This window comes from Lycium barbarum, chromosome 4 (genome assembly GCF_019175385.1).
Source record: "Lycium barbarum isolate Lr01 chromosome 4, ASM1917538v2, whole genome shotgun sequence".
In the NCBI taxonomy this organism is placed as follows: Eukaryota; Viridiplantae; Streptophyta; class Magnoliopsida; order Solanales; family Solanaceae; genus Lycium; species Lycium barbarum.
This window is the reverse complement of record NC_083340.1, coordinates 124,414,655-124,430,268: the sequence shown is the minus strand read 5'-3', so window position 1 is coordinate 124,430,268 and position 15,614 is coordinate 124,414,655. Positions and strand designations below refer to the sequence as shown.

General features: G+C 34.7%; 1 protein-coding gene across 5 annotated transcripts; it reads right to left on the bottom strand.

Annotated features, from left to right (window-relative positions):
• Positions 1–5,503: 5,503 nt before the first annotated feature.
• On the bottom strand, positions 5,504–15,032 carry LOC132636365 (uncharacterized). Of its 5 annotated transcripts, none has more exons than XM_060353203.1 (8): positions 14,869–15,032; positions 11,978–12,394; positions 11,632–11,870; positions 11,353–11,556; positions 10,961–11,053; positions 10,762–10,878; positions 10,233–10,656; positions 5,504–5,795 (listed from the first exon to the last, which is right to left on the bottom strand). In XM_060353203.1, the coding sequence occupies exons 2-8, from the start codon at positions 12,333–12,335 to the stop codon at positions 5,758–5,760; spliced, it is 1,473 nt and encodes a 490-aa protein (XP_060209186.1). In that variant the 5' UTR covers positions 12,336–12,394; positions 14,869–15,032; the 3' UTR covers positions 5,504–5,757. The 5 variants fall into 5 exon arrangements, with proteins under 5 accessions (XP_060209186.1, XP_060209185.1, XP_060209184.1 ...); XM_060353202.1 differs by having other exon boundaries at positions 11,978–12,351; XM_060353201.1 differs by having other exon boundaries at positions 11,978–12,654; positions 14,869–15,031.
• Positions 15,033–15,614: the final 582 nt, after the last annotated feature.

The window sequence follows — 15,614 nt, the reverse complement described above, 5'->3', positions numbered from 1 at the left end:
TCGGTTAAAATACACTTATAATAGAAAAATTCTTCACATTGTTACTGTATTATTCAAACAAATCTCTCTCATAAATGCACTTAATATAAGGATACCTAAAAATATTTGGGGATATGCAGAGGACACAACAAATGCAGACGATAAACTTCTTCTCCTCTATTGATTTATTCTCTGTCTTTGCTGCTATTGGTATTGAAATTCTTAAACGTTTTGTTCAAAACGACAGATGGGCGGAATTCTTCTCCTCTGTTGATTGATGGCGGCAAATGTGCGGAATTCTTCTCATCTATTGATTGATTTATGTTTTTGATTTGATGCTATGTGGCACTATGAATTTGGTGAAGAATTTTCTAAGAGAACACTTAACATTGATTGAAATAGAAGACGTTAGGTTTTGTTTGAAAACGACGGGAAGTTGCCGTTGTTGCTGGGAAACAAATGAACTGAGGGAAAAAAATCCTAAAGATTGGCTTGTTGTAAGGGAGGAGAATGGGAGAAAGGGAGGTGTATGGAGAAAGGAAGCGGTTGTTGAGTTTTGTGTAACTGGAAACGGCTTTTGGGGTTTTTCAACTGAAGGCCGAAGGCGCACTTTTAGTTCAGTTAATAATTGATTTTTTAAATTTAAAATGACAAAAAATTTAGAAAAAAGATAATAGTCATTCTTATCCTAGAGCGTGCCACATCATCGAATCTAAGTCCCTGTTTTATATATTTATATAGATATGCAAGATTAGAAATGATAATCTAATTAATAGTGCAACTTACACCTTTCTTTAAGATCAATTTATGGTCTGCAGGTTTCCGTTTCATAGAAATGACAACTTAGGAAAAACAATGTCAATAAAAAACTTTTCTACAAGTTTATTTGATAAATAAAATATGATATTACTGTTTCAATTTGATTTTTATTAATTTTGAGATCTTTTATTTTGTGAACTTTAATGATGACTATTAGCTTGCGAAATATTAGTGTTCTTTTATATAATGTGTGACAATTATTAAGCGAAAGATAAAATAATATAAGCAAATTAAATTTCATAGAGGGAATCGAATATATAGGAAATTGTTGTAAGAGTAAACTTTATTCCTAAACTATTGAGAGAGGAAAATTTTGTCCCCTTTTGTTTTCCAGCACAAAAATGCTCACTCAATTAGTCAATGGCTCAAAAAATGCGCAAATCAGGCCAATGAGAAAATAACATATCAAAACAAAAAAGAGATGTCCGTGTTTCATAGGTGCATATTGGCCAACTTTAGGTGTTCAATAGGTCGTTAAGTGGAGCGAAGTGTACAGATAGATGACTACAAGATCCAAAATTTAAGCCATGGCCAGGGGTACTTATTTTTTACAATATTTAGCTGCTTTTAAATCAACTTCAGGCCCGTGAGTCTAAAGTTTTATTATATATGAACATCTGGAATTTGGCTTGCCAAAACTTAACTTTAGGCAATTTTGAAGCAAGCAATTTAAGATATTTTTATATAAAACAATTAATATGAGATACACGTGCAACACACGTGTCCGAATACTAGTATAATGGATAAGGAGATTTAGTTCGTAACCATCCAGTCTAGGACTTGACATTCTTCATTTGTAATTTATACATAAGGGAGGCTCCTCCATCAATTATTAGATGGTATGTTTGATGTTTCATCTTCTTCTTTTTTTTCAAGAAATTTTGTTGTTTATGTTTTTTTTTCTTTAATCTTTTTTCTGTAGTATCACATAAAGGAATAATTTTTGGCAGGATTGTAGGTGGTCTATTTATCATTTTTTTTTTTTTTTTGTGTGTGTGTGTGTTTGTGTGTGTTAAATATTTATGTTGAGTCAAGGAAACTAAGGGCACTCTTCAACAACTTCACTTACCGACGACGAGTTGCCCATGATGCGGAGGAGTGCACAAGATTATTGTGATGCTGCTCACAGTGGGTGCCATTGAGGTAAATATACAGTACTCGTTTGTGCTTTTTGCCTGTACTGGGTCTTATAATATGGAAATGTTGTTAGTTGTTTGTATCAATTACCTTATCGAGTTTAGTTGTCTAATATTATTTTTTCTCTTTTCTAAATTATATGATGTTTGACTGGATATGGCGTTTAAAGATGCTAATTTCAATTGGTGTATTATATAAGTGATAGTTGAAGAAAATATAATTAAAGCAGAAAAGTTAGAAAATCCACTGAAATTTATGATTGATTAGTTAAATGGATTAGGATATTTGAAAATTTTGAATGTGTATAAAATAGTATAGTCAAAGACTTTGAATTAACCCAAAATAAAATAAAAAGGCGTATAATTGGAATGGATAGAGTACTGGAAAATGCTACTTGAAGATGTTTACTTTCGTATGTAAAGTATCATTTATCAATTCTTAGATCGATGGTTCTCGAATATTTGTATTTGCATGGTCTAATTTCTGTAACTACGCTTTCAACCACATCATTTAAGTGATTCTTCTTTTGTTCTTTTTTTTTGTTCTTTTCTTTTTTTTTTTTTTTTTTTTTTTTTGCTCAATGTTGAGTTTGGGGGTGTTGGATGGTGTGCAATTGAAGTAGTTCATCAAATAAGACGGGCATTAATAGGAAATCTAGATCTGATCTGTGAAAAAATTTTACACGCGATCTTTGGGACAAATACATTTTGAGACCTTTGTGCTTCTGTTTTGGTTATTCATTATCCAAAATAGAAAATTCCCACATACTTTTATTAATGTCGTTTTCCAGAAAATTCCTTTAGTGCATGGGGATTGATTGTTGTTGTTTGAATATGCAGATATTTGTGTCCTGAGCCATATCCCAGGAAAATTCGGAGTTTCTCCTAATTAACAATATCAAGCTTCTCAAATTTGTGATAGATGGCACTGAGGTAATCCTTTTGTGTTTTCTTTTGTTTTTCTGCTTTATTTTCTTTTCTTTTGTTTTTCTGCTTTATTTTTGATGTTCTCTACTATTAATTATCTCAAGTTGCCAATTTTATGTAGATCGTTGCTGATTATTTAAAGGACCAAAGGGGTGTAGATCCGTTTATGGTTGTTGTTCAATCATGAATTTGATGTTTTTTGGTTAAAGAAAGATGAAATCTACAAAAGCACGTGAATTTTTCTAGCCTCATTGCACATAACTAAGGAACTTTAATAATTGAGAAGTTAAATTTTGTTTTTTTTCTTTTATCTCAGACTTGGCCGATGATTTAGATAATTTTATATTTAGCCGTGTTGCAAAATAATATAGAATGGATAGGTTCCACTATTCTTCATATTCTCCGATGTTGACCGCTAAAGTTTAAACTTTTTTAGAGCTATAATTGCAGTGGATGCAGTAGCAACTATTTGGAAATCGAAGAGGCTACAAATAATATCGTAGTAATTTTTTTCAAAAATGTAACAATTCTTTGACAATGACACGTTTAAAGTATGGGTTTACTTACATTGCTACATTTATTTTCTGTTAATCTTTAAGTAACAATGGTTCTTTCTTCTTCTTTTTTATAGTCATTAGACAATGATACTTTAGTTGTGTAACCGTTAAAATTAGTAGCCAAAGAATTATTGCAGGGAGGATGAGTAATTTGAGAAAGTATTAAATATTGTTAGAAATAATAATTCAAAATTGTAGGAAACAAAAATTAGTTAGGATTTGATATTTTAATCCATGTCCAATTAGGATTTATAATCAAATTAGTATAGGAATAGGTTTTCCTGTTTTGAGTTAAAGTAGGTTTTATACTATTATAAATAGGGTTGCTGCTATTTATTTTATGTTGTGGAGATTGTAGAGAGCATTCAGAGATTCATAGAGTTTATCAATAGAATATTTTTCCTTCAACTGGTATCAGAGCTTCTACGATTCTGGTAGAAAATCAAAGAGTTTCGCTGCCGGCGGGCGGCTACAACTCTTATATGCCACCCATCTGGCCAATGATGATGATGTTGGCAAATGTTGGGCTAATGATATGCATGAAAAACAATCATGCTGACAAGGACTAACAAACTATTGCAAGTTTAAAGAGGTGCAAGAAAATATGCACAAGAAGAACGAACTGTTTTCTTTAGAAGTCGGAGAAGTGGGTTAAAAAAAAGGGTGTTGAAGAGAAAGTGCTTCAAGGGCTGCACAATTGAAGGTTGATGAGAAAGTATATCAACAAAATTGGAATGTTAGAGAGAAAGTGCTCCAACGATTGTAAATGTTGAAGAGAAAGTGCTTCAACAATTGAAGGTTGATGAGAAAGTGCATCAACAAAATTGAAATGTTTGAGAGAAAGTGCTCCAACGGTTGAAGGTTTTAGAGAAAGTGTTTCAGCAATTGAAGGTTGGTGAGAAAGTACATCAACAAAATTGAAATGTTGGAGAGAAAGTGTTCCAACGATTGTGAAGGTTGAAGAGAAAGTACTTCAACAATTGAAGGTTGGTGATAAAGCGCATCAACAAATTGGATTGTTGGAGAGAAAGTGCTCCAATGATTGTGAAGGTTGAAGAGAAAGTGCTTCAACAATTGAAGGTCGGTGAAAGCGCATCAACAAATTGGAATGTTGGAGAGAAAGTGCTCCAACAATTGTGAAGGTTGAAGCGAAAGTGCTTCAACAAATAGGAAGATAGTGAGTGACGGTTGAAGAGAAAGTGCTTCAACAATTGATGGGCTGGAAATAAGTGTTTCAACAATTGGAAGATGGTGATAAGTGCATCAAGAATCAGATATACAATTTTGAATTACGGGAGAATATTGAAATAATAATTCAAAATTGTAGGAAACAAAAATTAGTTAGAATTTGATATTTTAATCCATGTCCAATTAGGATTTATAGTCAAATTAGTATAGGAATAGGTTTTCCTGTTTTGAGTTAAAGTAGGTTTTATACTATTATAAATAGGGTTGTTGCTATTTATTTTATGTTGTGGAGATTGTAGAGAGCATTCAGAGATTCATAGAGTTTATCAATAGAATATTTTTCCTTCAAATACTGATTTTGTGAAATAAATGGAGCAGTAAAGAGCATCCATGTCCTCTCAGCTCCAGTTTTTTGAGAAATTTTCACTCTTTCTGGACATACAAAATTTAGCCAATTCATTTTCTATTTGAAGAATTGATACACACAAGTTATATGTCGAACAATTATGTTGTAATTCTTATGTTATAATTCTGATATTATACTTTACCAAAATGGTTTGCCCTCTAACAAAGAAGAGAAGTTGCCAATTAGAACATATTGAGGTGCTTCTTATCGTCATCTATTCTATCTGATGAATTGCTTCACCTTTATTCATTTGCTGAATGCAAAAATGAATTCATTTGCAGGCAGCATTAGACGAGCGAAGGGCGAAAGGAAGAGAAAATTTCTGTTGTGTCGTGGGAAGCATTGAAATCATAGCAGGAGGAGCCAAAGCACAAGCTGTCACGACCCATTTGTCTTAGGCTGTGCGGGCACTTACCTTCCCCCCTCGGTAAGCGAACCCTCATCCCAACATTGAACCAATACATAAACTGAAGAAAGTTAAGTAACGAAAATCAACAAATACGTAAGTCTCACGATATATATATATATATATATATAGGTAGTAGTAAAAGTGTGGAAGACAGTAAATACCCTCAGGGTCTAGGCTGAATAATACAAGAGCATCTAAGGAGAATAATACAGTCTGGAATACTAATACATAATGTCTATGTCTCTGAAATAAAAGTAAGACATGTGATAGGAAGGTCTTCAAGGTCAGCGGACACCATGCTCACCCTGGAAACTCGAGAGAAAGCCGAAGAGTCGATCAGCCACGGGTCACAGAAGTAGATCCGACCTGGTACTCTGCATTCATAAAAGAATGCAGCAAGTGCAGGTCAGTACAAACAACAGTACTGGTAGGCATCATCGGCCGACTAAGTATAGTTAACACAATTCAGAAGATAAAGCAGATAAGCAAGGAATCTAGCAAGTATAAGACAATATAATCACAACCAAGTATCTATCATCGCCTATGTAAAGCATCTAAACCCAAATACGTCAAATTCGAATATATCCGACCCAATCAAGTCATAATGCAATATTGGAATGAATGTAATGTAATGCCATGCAAATGAGGTGTACACATGTACTCCGGACGGAAATATCGACGTCTCGGTAGCACAACCCAGTGTGACTCGCGAAGTCTAAGTGCCACCCGTCTCGGATCTTTTCCCAACAGACAGACGGGATCCTGGCTAATTGCTCACACAGGGAGTCTCATCGGCACCACCCTGGGGGACCCGCGGAGTCCATGCACTAACAACGATTCCGAGATATCATCAGAATCAGCCATGCAACAATGATGCCGGAATAGATCATCAGACATTGCCATCTCACAATCACTAAAGTAAAAGAGTCTATCAAATATCGGTCTCACACAATCAACGATTCCGGAATTAAACCTCGGACATCGGCCTTCTCACAATCACTCAAGTAAAAGAGTTTATCAAATGTCAATTTCATACAATTAACGATTCCTGAATTGATCTTCGAACCTCGGCCTTTTCACAATCACTCAAGTAAAGAGTTTATCGAAATATCAGTTTACTCAATCAACGATACCGGATCATCACCGGGTATCGGCCATGCATCATGAATGTGTGAGAATGCGTGTAATGTGTATATCAATTATCCACAATCAAGTTCAATATCACAAGTACCAACGAAGGGTACGCCAACAATGTATCATATCACAATACCAACAGTGGTATGCCAACAGTATATCAATATCACAAGTACCAACAACGGGTAATGTATCATAGTTCAAATACCAACCACGGTATATCAATCCTATCTCAGTCAAGACAATAACACAGATTCCGATATCTACCAACTATTCATGGCATCAAACCATCACAATGGAACAATCAAACACGCATAACGGGGTGGCTAGTCCCAACACACAATAGGGCCCAACCTACGGCAATATCCAACCCGACTTCATACCCGAAGGTTCACATGTTGTCTCCGACATCATAATCTAAATATGTGTTTGGCTATACAAAATCTCACCAAAGGTAAGCCATAACCTACCTGGGTTGCCGAACCGCAACACCAACAACTCACACCTTTGCTTTGCCCTTCCGCTGAACCTCGGAATCAAAGTAGTCTAAGCATAATCGAATTCTATATTAGAAATCATGAAGAATGATACTAATATTGCTACTATTTCAATTCGGTCCATTTTAACCCTAGAAATTGGGGAAACGGGCCTACAATGGCAAAACGGGAAATTCGCGGGCAAAATACCAATTTAAGTACTAGGCAATCACAATCCAACCATTAATTGTTGATTTAGCCCAAGGATTAGCCTATTTCTGATTTCAAGCAAAACTCCCAATTTGGGTATAAACCCTAAGTGTTCAATCCCGAAATTCAATGTTAAAAGTGGAAGATATATGATCAATAAGCTTAGATTAGTCAATATCTAGCATAAACATCATCAATTTTATCATTAATAATCTTAGGAACAATGTTCTTCCAAACCCTCTTTCAACTCTTATCACCATGGGTTTATTAAAGGAAAAGGGGAATCTAACATGATAATGGGTTTAAGGAAGAATGAAAAAATGGACAAGATTTACCTCCAAGATTCTCCTCCAAATATCCTTAAGAGCAGTTTCTTCAAGCTCAACTATCGAAATGGGAAATAATGAGGGTCTAAGACTTATTTAAGACACACTTAAATGAAAACACTGGCCCGTCACCGCCACAACGGTATCGGGGCCGCTACGGCGGGAGGCCGCCACAGCGGTATGCCTAATAATTCCCATGGCCACCCCAGCGGCCAACACACTGCCACAGCGGTGTCGTTGTTGCGGGCACCAGATACCAGAATCCCCCGAATTTTCTAAGTCTTCAATCGAAATCCCAGGTTATTCCCAAGGTCATCTGCTCACAAACCAAACACACAGACCTACACAAAAATATGCTGCGAACGCACTCGTGGTCTCGAAATTTCCAACGGAGGTCTCGTTGACCGAGTCAACCCCCGATGCCTTAATTCCAATTTCCCATCTCAAGTCCCGCAATGCATCCGAATGCATTGGGAACCGAACCAAATGCACATACGAGTTCTAAACGACCACCCGAACCTTTCGGAATCGACAGAATTTCGAAAAAAGTTTGTTTGCCCAAAAGTCAACTTTGGGTCAACCATTTTTCACTTTAAGCCTATATTTTCACCGAAGTTGCCCGAATCCAGTCTAGACACCTCGGGAAGTGTTATTGCTCTCACAACATAGAAGATCAAACTAAATATACTCCTCCAATAGCACATAAATCAAAAAGTATATATTAGGTTCTCTTTTCAGTGTTACCGTTCCTACTAGCATGACTTATTGCAATAGTTGTTTCTCCCTCTTTTTGTAGATGACTCTATTTATGATTATCAAGCGTTTGTTTTATCTTAGACCTTATATTTGTGTTGAATGAAATTAAAAGGACGTAATAAAAGAATCATAATTAATGATATGGTCTCTAATTCAATTTGCTTTGTTATTTTTTTATTTATTGTAGTCATAATCAAGATCACTGTTTGAAGAACTAGTCAATAATAAAGCAATAACATCTACAAATATCATACAAAAAAAATTTAGATTGTAATAACGCTAATCCAAAAAAAAAAAAAAAAAAAGAGAATATAAAATCTGTAATGTCACACATGGTTCATATACATCCGTTCATCCAAAAATCTTAATCCAAAATGTCCAAGTAGTCGGCTGACAATTCAAGAGTTAAAATACATATAAGTTTGCGTAAAGTCCAAAATTAAAAACAATCCTAGAGTGTCTGAAGAAGTAGATCAACCAATACTCTTTAAGTAAGGTCTTCGCTGCTTTCATCTCCGCTTTGTTCAATTCTTTCACCTTTTTCTTTTTTGGTCATGAAAGATAAAGATTTCTTTCACCTACTATTTCCGAAGGGACAAAGAAAGTTCAGAAAAAGAAAAGGAAAATCTATTAAATAATCTAAGACCAAAAAATAAAAAAAAGTAATGGACTTCAAACTAATCGAGATCTACACAAGCCCGATTTGATAACTTGATAAATAGAATATTAACCTACTATAACAAATTAAATTACACTCATAACGTAAAATCTCTAAATTGCCGTCATAATCTCCCTCTTCCATCACTCTTTTTGCTTTATCCTTAGATTGTGTAATTCTCTTCTTTGCAGTAAAGTAGTAGCAAGGGAATAGTTTGAATTCCAACAATACCTTGTATAAAAGATAAAACACAACGAATGCAGTCCAAAAAATTTCTATCCTGATGAGAGGTCGCTTCACTATGTGGCCTGGTGAACTAGGAGAGGAACTCTTTCATTACTAGAACAAAAGATCACAACGAAAGAAAAAAGGAACTATAATGAACTATAACGAAAGATTTTAAGTGTCACAACTTTCGATCAACATCAACCCTAGTAAGGATGTGGACCGCACTAGTGACAATTGAAACCACCACATACTGACAACTATGATCAGAATGAGGGCAACAAAAATCCCCAAGACTATAAGTTTGATCTTCTATGTTGTGAGAGCAATAACACTTCCATTTGGAAATGGCTTAGAGATTGCTTATATAGCAACTAAGCATTTCGCCAGCACTAAACATAAAGACCAGCACTAGCTGGTGATGTTATCCAAGTAAAGAAGTCCCGAGAAGGTACAGAAAGGTAAATCAAATCAGTTCCAACTGTTTCATGAACTACGACAAAGGAGAGGGATTTTTCAAACCGGTTCCATTTCAGTTGCTAGACCAGAATGTCATTAGAAACCTCTGAAATAAGTATTGTTTCAATACTGGAAAACAGAGAAAACAAATTCCAACAAAGCGAACTTAGTTTCTGCTATTAGATACCATTTCACACTTGCTGAGCACCAACTCGTATTTGAACTAAAAAGACAGCATTTGAACCAACAAATACCAGTATAGCATCGACTTGAAACCAAACAGATTCGACAAACTAGAGATGAATCACTAACAACTAACTTAAATAAAAATAATTACTTGCAATCAACCAATTTCAACTCCATTCTTTAAACTGAAAACAAGAGCCTTTTTCTTGTGGTAGTAGCAGCAAAGCCTTTTTCTTGTCACAGTAGCAGCAAATCCTTATTCTTTAAACTAACAAAAACCCAGAAGAAGATCGCAGTCTCAGCAGTACCAGCAAAAGATGAAAAAACAGAAGTAGTAGAACAAGCAGAAGCAGGAGGAAAATAAAAAGGAGGGACTCTGACCTTGATTGTTGCTACCAATAGATGGATGATTAATTGGCTGAATAGCTGCTGCTCGTGTTGAGGAAGCTTCACCCAATGTTGCTAAAACGCTAGCATCAAATGGTAATCCTGAACGTTGAAGTTTTGTTATGACATCTTCTACAATTTCTTGTCTCATCAGGGTCTTTTGTTCTTCAAATTGTTCCTTTTGTTCCTGAAGTTTTTCCTCCAATCTTATCATCCTCTCTTCCATCTTTTTGAGATCATTTATTGCATTTGAAGAGGGTTCGAAATGTCCCACTTTCCCTTTCAAAGTAGTTTTTGTAACCCCTCGTCCATACAATCTCAAGTGTCCCGAATGTTCAGGTACTGTGACGGATACAAATGCATTAATTGACTCATTACCATCTTCATTTTGTTGCGTTTCAATATTCACCATCTCAGCCTATAATGCAAATTAACAAAAAAAGAGAATTCAAGTACATATATAAAAAGTCCATCAGAACAAAAAATTTAACTCAACAAAATAGAAATTAGATAGAATTCGCACAATCTTGCTAGTTGTATCTTCATCCGAATCCTTGTATGATCGACCGGGCTTTCTTTTTCTTGTAGCCACAAAGATTTCCTCAAGTGATAGAGGATCAGAAGTTTCCATCTCTTTTGCCTAGATTCATTAAAAGTGGATATCAAAAATCTTCTTAAAAATGACCACAAGTTCATATTTAATTATAAATAAGGGTACATACCAATTCATTGCGGACTATAGCAAAGCTTTTTTTGCCAACAGTATGTGGATTCTTCAACTTTTTCCGATTCTCAACATTGATTTTGGACATTTTCTGCAAAAAAAAAAAAGAATCAGACATATCATACTTCGTAGATGAAGTAAAAGAGAAGAGAATCACACATATCATTCCAACAAAATGTAACTGTTTACTATCAGCTAGCAAGCATTCTTATAGATTGAGAATTGATACTTATATTTCCCACAGAGAAAGAAAAGAAGGAAAACTAGGACCAAAACTATCCCTGATGAGGAGGGGGATACAAATCAACTCATTTTATTTTATCCATGATCAGTGGAAATAACATAAAAGAAATTGATCAAGCAGATGCAATAGTTAGTAGTAAGAATTACCTGGGCTTTTTCCGAGTTCCAATATTTTAGAAGTTCCTTAAATTGAGATGCTGGAACATCATCAGGCCTTTTTTCCATTCGGATTTCGTCATTAGCATAGGGTTCAAAGTGAATTTTTTTCAAATCACGCTTACGCCTTCTCCAAGCATTTTGAATTCTTCCCAAAGTCCATTTCTTCGCAATATCAGGAATATCATATTTCTCCTGAAATTGTGTCAATAGGTTAGCACAAAAAATGTGATACATATTCAACCAAAAACTGAATTGGGAACTTCAAACCTTGGTATAATTCCACAAATCCTTTTTTGTGTTAACTTTCCTCCAATCATATATATCAAGAGGACAGAGGGTCGTATTCCTTGCCAATGTACCGAGGAAGCTGCTCAACTCTGTCACATCATCTTCACTTGGACCAACAGGTTCGCCGTGCTCATTTAGTACAATCAATTTATGTTCATGCCTTCCATGTACATTTAGCATCTTTGTTTTACCTCTTTTTCTTTTTTGAGTGGAAGAGCCTACAACAATACGCGAACCAAAGATAACCTCCAAATTAGTATTGTTATTCGCTTTAATAATTAAAACATTATGTCAATATTTTAAAATAAAATTTAAATGTTCTTGCCTTGCTCATCGCATTGTTCATTTCCTGCAAGAGTAGTAGAATCCAATTGCACTTGTTCCTCTACTGATTGTGTTGCAGGGGTGGTTGACTCAGTTTGTATATGGGCTCCTACCTCGGGATGTTCCTCTACTGATTGTGTTGCAGGGGTGGTTGACTCAGTTTGTATATGGGCTCCTACCTCTGGATGTTGTGGCGCTAGTAGCTGATGTTCTTCTATTGCATTTGTCAGAAGCTGAAGCGACCGTATAGAACTAGCTGGAGCAGTTGTTCTTCTGGCCAGCAAAAACTTTTTTTGGTTTGCCAAAGACGTGATTCTTGTTGCTTTATTCTTTAGTCTTGAAGACTTTCGTTGTGTCATGACTATCAAGAACTGCCTATTGGAGTCACAAATCAAGGGAATTCCTTCTTGCTTAATCCCTTTTTAAACATACCAAAAGGTACACAACATGCTTTAAAACAGATTATGATCTTCAAGAACTAAATGTGTGCGTGAAAACTCATCAAACACCACAAACTAGTGGATGATTTCTGCCTCCGTTTCTCCTTAAATTGTTAAGCAATAGATTCCCCTAGTGAGTCCTCTATTCACTATTTGGCCAGTACAATAGAAAGCTTCATAATTTCATCTAAGTCGAGGTAAGAAAAAAAAAACATGTAGAGTTGAACTGACCCTCCTCCTGCACTTGATACAAATAACTACTCATTCTTTCGCAAGGATCAAAACTGCTCAGCATAGAGTAGTGGGAAAAATCAACAAACTATACATAACCATGTGTACAGATATACTAATTAGTGAGTGTTTGAAGATAGCTTTTTTCCCCGAATTTTTTTTTTTTTTTTTTTTTTTTGGGAAAAACAACTCAAAACAAACAGTTTTAGCAAAAGTTCAAACTGAGTCTGCATTTTTGCAAACACAAACAAACAACCCAAATGACAAATTCTACAATTTTCTACTACTAATGCCTTCACTTTTCAACAAACTCAAATGACAAATTCTACAAATCAGATCTTAACTTTCCCACCAAACTAATACAACAAAAAGCTTCAATTCTCACAGGTCCTCAATTTTCACCTAAAACCAAAAGGGTCTAAATTTTTTAGCTTTTTCACCAAATCAGTACAACTTTTACAGCTAAATGTCACATCCTTAGTCTTAAACTAAGCGTGCAGCACGGTATGCTTAGTTTGGAGTCTAAGTCCGTGACATAAAGCACCAATTTTCACTGTTTTTATCTCCACCCCAAAAGGGTATCTCAAGATTGTCACTATACACAAGTAAAACTTGAATCAAGATCCAAATTTTGATAAATGATATACAGAGAAATCAAGAAAAAGAGCAAGTGGGTTCCTTTGAATCCTCGAAAACTTTGATACTACCTAAGAATAATCTCAGATCTCACAAAATCCATTTCCAATATAAAGGGAAGTCACAAGACCAAAAATTTCCAATATAAACATACAATAGCAACAATAGTAAAGAACACCCCAAAAGAAAACATTTTAGTACCCTTTTCTTTTGGATGGTAATATTGACCAATTTTATATTTGAACTGACACAGATTAACTCATTTTTTGAAAATAAAAAATTTTCAATTTAGAAACTACACCAGAAAGTGATCTAAATCCCAGAATTTTCACCGCCAAAATAAGATAAAATACATTTAAAAATCATAGTTAAAGATCATTAGCTGACTCTTGGAAATAAAAAATAAAGGACAGAACTTTGGGGCATATTGACTAGTTCTCATGTCTGCAATAGTTGAACGAAACTCTCTAAAATCCCACTTCATCATTTGAATAAAACTATAAAATGGAAATCTGAAACAAAAGTATGAGTTACACCTATAAATCCAAGCACAATATTCCTACTTAGTCCCTTCTATCAAACCATAATTCAGATCACGACACCGAATTTCCCAACAAAAACCCACCCAGTGTAATCCCACAAAAAGTGAAGTCTGGGGAGGGTAGAGTGTACGCATACCTTACTCCTACCTTGGGAGGTAGAGTGGTTGTTTCCGATAGACCCTCAGCTCAAGGATAACAATTCAAAGCAGTTCGAAAAAGGACATAACGCAAAATACTACAGAAAGCATAACAAAGCATTCTAAACAGTAACGACATCAAAATCCGTAATCGAAGTACGGAATTTCTCGTAAAATTAGAAAAAGGTCATAGATATGATCCAAACACACCCAAGATTTGTACATAAAAATCCTCAGAAACCAACAAAGAGACCTAACTTCCCCTTAAACCTAGCAGTCACAAGACATGGATTAATACTCGCTCCGTCCATTTTTACTTGTTCACTATATCAAAAATGGATGTGCACTTCTACTTGTCCAGTCTAAAAAATGAAGAAATGATTTACTCCTTTCATTCACTTTTACTTGTCCACTATTCTAAAATAAATTTTCACATTTACTTGTCCATTTTAACATATCAAGAGAAGAGAAAGACAGTTTTTTTCTAGTTTTACTCTTAACATTAATTACTCATTTTCAAATTATACACCAATTAATATGGGTATTATAGTAAAATATATACTTCTCAAAGGGCATGCAAAGTCAAAAGTGGATAAGTATTAGTTAACGGAGGGAGTACCATTTTTCCCCTTTTTACCCTCATTGTTAAACAGTAATAATTATTTCCAATTCATTTCCCAATAGGTGAGAAAAAGAGGAAAGAAACAAAGATAGACGAATCAAACGATTGACTTGAAGAAAAAAAGGTCAGATACTTGATGCATAAGCAGGCAAAAATAATAAAGGTATACCCAGAAACCAGCACATAATTTAGCAACAATAGAGAACCCCCTTAATTCGAGTGACAAAATCTCAAGAAAATTTAACAATTTAAGTGAAATCTGCAGCAAAAATAGCTAAAATTACCTCAATCGACAAGATTTGACTTTTTGTCGATTAAGCGAAAATGAGGAGGCAAATGAAAACCGTGCCAGTAGAATATTTTTTAATCAAAGCCGTAGCAATAGATAGATCTATTGGAACCGTTGCAATTAAGAGTTTGTTTGGATAGGCTTATTTTAGGCCCTTGTAAGCTAAAATAGTTTTTAAAGCATTTTGTAGTATGTGGGTAAAATAGAAAAGTGTTTTTAAGCTAAAATGACAAAATAAGCCAAAAGTTATAAGCTAAAATTTCTAACTAATGGCACGACAACGGTTTGATAACACAAGTGTATCTGTAGTCCTATCGCAACGATGCAAACCGTTGCAAATCCTGACCAATAGCAACAAATTACATGTCATATTTCGTGTTGTTAATAGAGGGACAATTTTAAGTCTAAAAATAGCGTTAGAGACAAATTTAATTCCATAGGTGAAAGGAGGCATTTTTTATTATTAGTTGCTTCACTTATATATGACATTACGAAGTATTTGATACCATTTCATAAATAATAATATATAATTTACAACTATTATACAATTTTCTTGATTAATGTTAAGCCTTTTTTTTTTTTACTTTAGTTAAGCATAATTAGTTTCCCCTAATAAACCATAACCTTCTGAATAAATCCCCACTTGACCATATTAAATCTAGAATTTAAAGTTCTTCACACGAAATTTGTTAAAGTAATATTCAAATCGAACACGTATCCTAAAAGTTGCACGTATGTTCT